General features: G+C 49.6%; 1 protein-coding gene across 1 annotated transcript in view; it reads left to right on the top strand.

Annotated features, from left to right (window-relative positions):
• The first annotated feature begins 2,050 nt into the window (after positions 1–2,050).
• LOC123502698 overlaps positions 2,051–7,500 on the top strand; it is a 6,615-nt gene continuing 1,165 nt past the window's right edge. Inside the window, 5 exon segments of the mRNA XM_045251894.1 lie at positions 2,051–3,542; positions 3,545–5,136; positions 5,325–5,491; positions 5,590–5,743; positions 6,017–6,205. Of these exon segments, the coding sequence (XP_045107829.1) occupies positions 2,652–3,542; positions 3,545–5,136; positions 5,325–5,491; positions 5,590–5,743; positions 6,017–6,205 (2,993 nt within the window). The 5' untranslated portion in view covers positions 2,051–2,651.

Raw genomic sequence — 7,500 nt, 5'->3', positions numbered from 1 at the left:
GCATTTACCGGGGGACTAACACTATAACTGGTCCAGAGAGCGGGTACGTTTAACCACTTGTCCTTCCTACTAATCCTACGGCATCCTTCACTCGCTCCCTCCAATCCTACACTGCCAATGCCCAAGGTAGGAGAGAGGAGGGAGCGGGAGGGAGGCCATCGGGGGCGCAGTGATCCACATACCACCATTCTGTTTATTTCTCTATTTTTATCTAGTTTTAAGGTGTCTCCGGGGTTGTGGTGGGGTGGTGTATGTGCGTGGGGGGTCTGGGTATGTGGTGTGGGCGTGGTGTGGGCGTGGGTGTGGTGTAAGAGTGGGAAATGTAGGGTTTGTTAAGCGTATGGGTGGCATTAGCAGGGAAAGTTGCAACATGTCGCTTCATTGTTGATCTTGTGTCTTGAGAGAGAGAGAGAGAGAGAGAGAGAGAGAGAGAGATAATGAACGTAACAGCCACCCATGAAACAGCTGAGCACACACACACACACACACACACACACACACACACACACACACACACACACACACACACACACACACACACGTTAATGAAATAAATCTCAAAACTGTAATGAAAAAAGTAAATTAATAAATAAATATTCTTTTATTATTCATAGTGAAAAAAAACAACAACAACAACAACAACAACAAGAGTAATATCAATTCACAAGAGCAAGGAAGTTTAACAATTAACGTAATAATAATAATAATAGTAGTAGTAGTAGTAGTAGTAGTAGTAATCAGTCAATTAGGTAATTAAACCCAAATTTTAACCATTAACTATTCTAAAACACTCTGCTCTCTCTCACCACAAGATTTCCAAGGCCACAGAGATGACAAACCGTGTTCCCAAGAGTATTTCCCCTATTAATAATGCAGAAATGTTGTTAATCTGCCACTAGAACCGTAAAAACACCCTTAAAAACCCATGTCACTTCACCACAAGTTTTCCAAAGCCACAGACATAACTAGCTGTTTCTAAAGAGTGTTTCTCGTGTTAGTAATGCAGAAATGTTGTTAATCTGCCACTAGAACCGTAAAAACACCCTTAAAAACCCATGTCACTTCACCACAAGTTTTCCAAAGCCACAGACATGACTAGCGGGTCACAAAGAGTATTTCCCCTGTTAATAATGCAGAAATGTTGTTAATCTGCCACTAGAACCGTAAAAACACCCTTAAAAACCCATGTCACTTCACCACAAGTTTTCCAAAGCCACAGACATGAACAGCTGTTTCTAAAGAGTGTTTCTCGTGTTAGTAATGCAGAAATGTTGTTAATCTGCCTCTAGAACTGTAAAACTATCCTTAGAGAACCGAATATCACTTTCCCATAAGTTTTTCAGGCCATAGAAATGACAAGCCGGGTTTTAAAGAGTGTTTTGCTGTTGGTAATAGAGAAATATTGTTAATTTCATACTAAAACCGTAAAAACACCTGTATCACTTCACCACAAGTTTTCCAAAGCCACAGAGGTGACTAGCTGTTTCTAAAGAGTGTTTCTCCTGTTAGTAATGCAGAAATGTTGTTAATCTGCCACTGTAACCGTAGAAATACAGGTAAAAACCCTTGTATAACTTAAACAAAAGCCTTTGGAAACTGTACTGTGAGTAGAGGCGTTGGCTAAAAGATCTAATGGTGATATAATGGTGATGTAATGGTGATACAATGAAGGTGATGCAGAAAAAACCCTTATGAACGCTAATTGAGTTCAAAGTTCTTCATTTAAGCAGTAGCAGAAGCAGTAGTAGTGGTAGTAGTAGTAGTAGCAATGGTGTGACCTGCCAAATTACAAGAGTTGCCCATTAAATACATAAAATTGAGGTTGAAGAAAACAAATATTTAATGGGTAACTTTTACAAACTGGGGTAATTTCAATGACCGCGTAGAGAGAGAGAGAGAGAGAGAGAGAGAGAGAGAGAGAGAGAGAGAGAGAGAGAGAGAGAGAGAGAGAGAGAGAGAGAGAGAGACGCCCTATTTATTTTTTCACAACCAAACTAGGATGCTTCATTGGCGAGGAAATGCAGACACTCCTTATCCTGTCAACACACACACGTACATACACACATCCTGCCTCCTATTTCTCTCAAGCCACATCCATTACTCGTCCACACATTGTCAACTCACAAGGCATATTCCACCTTAATTATGAGTCCTCTATATTGGTGACGTTCTGGTGCGTTAGACAGAGCTCATTCTGCCGTGTGTCCTCTTTGGTGAAGTGTTGTGAGGTGTTGTGGTGTTCTTTCCTATACAGTCTGCGCCCAGTGTGTCTTGGTGAAGCGTGGTGCCTTCCGAGGTAAATTCTGTGTAGTGTATGTGTTGTTCGTGCTTGGTGAACCGTGATGGTGTCTGAGGCGATGGAAAGTGATGCTGAGAAGTGTTCAGTGATATAAGTATATAGTTACGAGAGAGAGAGAGAGAGAGAGAGAGAGAGAGTGTGTGTGTGTGTGACATTTAAGTGCCAGAAGGATGCTCAGTCGTGTCCGGTGTGACTGCAACGATTTAGTGAGAAGTTAAAAAAAAGGACCTCTGCCTCTCGCTTTGTGACGTGGTGCGAAGGGCTGGGAGGTGAGACTCAGAGTGCCAGGATAGCAGCTGGTCTGGGAGGCAGTGTTAGTACCAGTGGACAGCAGTGAAGTTAGACGAGCACGATGATCCTCACACTTGGCGACTGCTTCCGCCTGAAATACCTGCACATGCTGGAGGTGGCCGGCGAGGCGGTGCTCACCTACACCCTCCGCTGTGGCATCCAAGGCAAGTGTCCCTCTGTCTCTCTGGACCATTACCTGGACGACCTCCCGCCAACCTCCACTGCCAACTACAAGAAAATGACGCACAAAGGTCAAAAGAAGTACTTCACGTCAACAGACCAGACGCAGCTGCAGAAAGACCCGTCGTGCGGCAGCTTTGACATCACTCTGCTGCACAAGGCGATACTCATAGCCTGCGAACACGTGGCTGACGTCAAGGACCCCAAGTGGACCACCGCTTCGGACCACCTGGAGTACCTGGTCACCAAAGTCAAAACCCTCAGGAACGAAGTGATTCACGAGAAACCCACGATACACAGCGACTTGCAATTCCAAGTCAAAATAGACGAGCTCAAGACAATGGTGGTGCGCATCCTGGAGGCCGCCCGCGACAGGTACGGCCGCTGCCACCAGGAGTTTGTGCAGGAGAGGGACAAGGTGGTAGGCGCCGTGCTGCACCTCAGCAGGGAGAGCATCGGCAAGGAGGAAATCCTGCAAAGGTCAGCCAATAAAATGCTGCCACTTTTCATCACAGAAACAAACAGACAACTGCACGACAGCCTCAGCCACACAAGGTACCTGGACCCGCTGCACTTCCTCAGCGGCCGCCAGGACAACAAGGTGGACGTGCACACGGTCTTCTCCAGGATTGAGGTGGTGCTCAACACCAACACCACGGCACCTGCTGACTCTGGAGGCCACGAGGTGGACTACTTAAAGCTGCTGCTTCTAACCCAGCTGGGAGGCGGCGGCTATGGCACGTGCCACGCAGCCAGGGGAAACCACACCTGCTGCTGATTGAGGGGGACGCTGGCACCGGCAAGACCACCCTACTCACCTTCCTGCTGACCGAGTGGCTGCAGGAGGAGAGGCAGCGCCGCATGGAGGGCCTGCACCACTACGACCTGCTGGTGTGGGTGGTGTGCAGGGAGCATACCAGCCCTTCCCTGGACGACCTGCTCCACCACATGCTGCCCGAGGCCAAAGTCAAGTATGGCTCCCTTCTGCTGCCTTTCTTCAAGCAGAGTCGCGTCCTGTTCCTCATTGACGGACTGGACGAGAGGCACGACTCCTCCCGCCGCCTGGTGGCAGACATCATGAACGAGGGCAGGGACGCGCACCACTTCACCCTGCTCTGCACCTCGCGGCCTGAGGAGGTCATTGACTTCAAGGCCACGGTGCCCAGGAATTACGCCATTACGCACGTAAGAATCGTGGGAATTTCCCCCGAGGAGCGCATGAGCGTCGTGGCGAAACACTACGAATGGCTCACCGGCGGCACGGCATGGAAACACTCGCCTCTCCCGCACTGCCTGGAGGAGGTTCTGTGGATGGATCTCTTCAGACTCCCTCTGAATCTACTCTTTCTGGCAACAATGCTCTTCTACAAACCTGACGACTTCAATGTCAAAATAATCCAATCCCAACTCTACCACTTCATCAACACCTGGAGCGTGGACAAGCTGCAGGACAGGCTGGCCACACACGCCTCGCTATCCGCCAGGAAACACAGACAAAAGAAAATAGACACTGTGCTGAAGGTAGCTCACCAGATAGCACTGCAAGGGCTGCTCCAGAGTCGCATCTACCTCACGTCGGAAGATGAAGATCTGCTGCACGATTCCTGCAGCAGGGAGGGTTTGCCAAGGTCGGAGTTCATGCAGGCATTCTACGTGTTGCGGCGTGATGTTTTCCTGGGCCAAGCCACCGAGCGCTACTGCTCCCCACACAAGGGCATGCAGGAGAACTTCGCGGCGCACCACATCCTGGCCTGCCTCACCCACCACCACCACAGCCCAGGGGACATCATGAGGCTCTTAATGGATGCCGTTCCAGGACACAACCTGCATGTTGGGCCTCTGAAGAACATGCTGTGTCACCTGCTTGGCCTTCTGGCCCACGAGGACTTTGCCAGTGCCATGAGCGAGGCAGTGGCCTTGATAGCAGAGAGTGGCGTGATGACCACCAATCAGTGGCTGGCTGTGATGGCCAACACTGACACCAACATCCACATCCTGCAGCGTGTGGCACAACATGTGGCACAGCATATGATTCAGCAGGTGGCGCAGCGTGTAAGGCTGCATGTGGCACAGCGTGTGGTGCAGTATGTGGCGCAGCATATATGGAAGCGGAACCACACCACACGAGACGACACGGACGAACTACGAGTCACTGACAGCACCGCTCTGGCTGCCACTACGCTGCTGCCTCTCATCCCCAAGAGAAAGGTCCAAATCACGCTGGGTCGCGAGCCGGCAGCGATGGACGAGCTGGTGAAGGCCCTCGAGTGTCACACCGTGGAGGAACTGTGGCTCACCCACCAATCCACGCATCCACACACTGCTGCCACCAGTCACTCTAGGCACCTGCTGCGGCGCATTCCACGGTAATCTCACACAAACACACACAGACACTTTTCGTTGCAGTGGTAGCAGTAGAACACTTTACTAGACACAATGTTCTCTTCACCAATACTAATTGAAGTCTGGAACACTTGACGCTCAATCTCTATAACACGATTTATAAAATAAATACATATTATTTCAATCTTAAAACCATTGGCTACTTGTTCAGGGATCAGCTGGAATACTTTCGAGGCTACCTGGAGCCTGACGACCTGGGGTTACTCCCTGCAGGGCTGCAACACCTCTTCGTCCTGCTGGGTGGAGACGAACACACACGCACCTTCCTGCCAGCACTCTCCACGGCCCTCACCTCATTCACACACCTGCACACGCTCTGTAAGTGTGGCACAGTTGTTCTAGCTATTGACCAAACCTCAGCAACCCATTAAACCCTTAGCCTGTGCACAGCCTCGTAATGGCGCTGGTCTTTGCAGCAATCTCTGTGGAGGCGACAGCAGTGTTCCCGGACGTGGTGACTCCACTGCCCTCCACCACAGCCAATGTGCGTCTCATTCTGTCCGGTGTGGATGACGACCACATGGAGGAGGCCTGGAGGATTGCAGCCAACCTGTCTCCCGCCAAGGAAGGGTGAGCCACACTGTTTGAGTCTTCTCAAACATTTGGGTGTCTACTTACAGTCTGACACCCTCAGCTGGAGGTTACTGGGGTTACCGAGATCATCTACTATAGATTCTGCATCATCAATGGGAGAATGGGAAAAGTGGTGCTGAGCGCAGCTTCACATGAACAGAAATAAACCCTTGTGTCGTAGGTCATCAGCGGGCACAGTAATGGCGCCTCAGGTTTGTGTGACAGACACACCTACGTAATGGTAATGGTTGTCCTATCCACACCAACCAGATTCTGGGAGCTGGAGTTCCCTGGAGCAAAGCTGGACATGGGTGGCTGGCTGAGGCTGGTGACTGGGCTGGCCCAGGCTGGCGTGAAGGTGGCTTACGCTGTCAATGTGCTGCACACCACCATGTCTTTGGACCAGGAGCAGCAGCTGTATGCACACATCCGCTCTTTGCTGGGCTGTCACCTACGCAGGTACTATTTACCTTCTCTACTACTTCTACTATAAGTGTAGCCTATACCTAGCTGGATTTTTGTACGACTGATTCATTGCTGTGTATTCTGTGGTGTCCATCGCTGAGCCTCTCTCGCGCCACGCGCTGTGCACCCACGCAGTGACGCACTGACGCACCAACCCAATGCCATGAAACACACTAATAATTCATGTCCTGAAAATCTCCCATCGCTCACTGCGGCGAATGGGATCATAACGAATTCAGTATTTACAAGTCATGCTAACACTGCAAAGGACACACCAGCGTCACCCCTGCTCTGACTCGCCTACACTTGCAAGGCAGCTCATGTCAACACCAAACACTCGATCCTTACCTTTCACTTGTGCCATGGCCTGTGGCGGAGGAGGAGGGCCTGCAGGAACGACGTGGCCGTGGAAGTGTATTCTTCTTATCCTCTCCCTCTCCTTCACAATTATTGCTTGTCTCTTAGTCTTAACGTAACCATTATCGCGCACTGCTGTCACTGCGCCACACGTGTTGGCTTGCCCGCCACACACACACACACACACACACACTGCTTCACACACACACACACACACACACACCTCTTCCTTTCCTTCACTCTTTATTCACTTAGTCGTAGTATTATCGAGAGAGAGAGAGAGAGAATCACAGTTCACACATTATGAATCCTTACGCGTGGGAGGCAAAGACGAAACTAACCTCACTACCTCTCCCTTTCTCTCTCTTTCTCCCTTATCTCTTCTCTCTCCCCTTCCCTGCCATCACCCCTCCACTCGTCCTACCCTCCTCCTCCACATCTGAGACAACTTCTGTGCCGCCACAAAGACACGATTGTCAAAATTCCCTCCCGTCTGTTCCGCGGCTCTCCGTCCCTCCAAGTTCAAACAAACACACCGCTGCCAGACGCGCCTCCTTCCCCTCCGTGCCTTTACCTCTTTTTTCTGCCACCAGGACGCAAGAGGGTACTGTCACCCTATTGAAGTAACACTAGTAATCAGGTTGTCTTAAATGTATTCTCTTTTCTAAGTTCATCTACCTATATATTCACTTTTTTCGTGTGTTGAGTTGTGGCGTGGATTCGATCGAGTGTTGTCAGTCATGGCGCCTCCTGCTTGCTTTTCTTTCTTTTCTCTATTGACTATTAATGCACTCTTTATATCCTTGCTATATATTATTTCCTCTAATAGGTATAAGCTTGTAATGTCTTATCTTCTAGTGTTCATTTGGCTCTTAGAAATGTCCGTGTGTGTGTGTGTGTGTGTGTGTGCTTCTATATATATTTATAAATCT

Source organism: Portunus trituberculatus, chromosome 2 (assembly GCF_017591435.1).
Source record: "Portunus trituberculatus isolate SZX2019 chromosome 2, ASM1759143v1, whole genome shotgun sequence".
Classification (NCBI taxonomy): domain Eukaryota; kingdom Metazoa; phylum Arthropoda; class Malacostraca; order Decapoda; family Portunidae; genus Portunus; species Portunus trituberculatus.
Note: the sequence above shows the minus strand (reverse complement) of the source record. Positions and strands in the feature narration are given on the sequence as shown.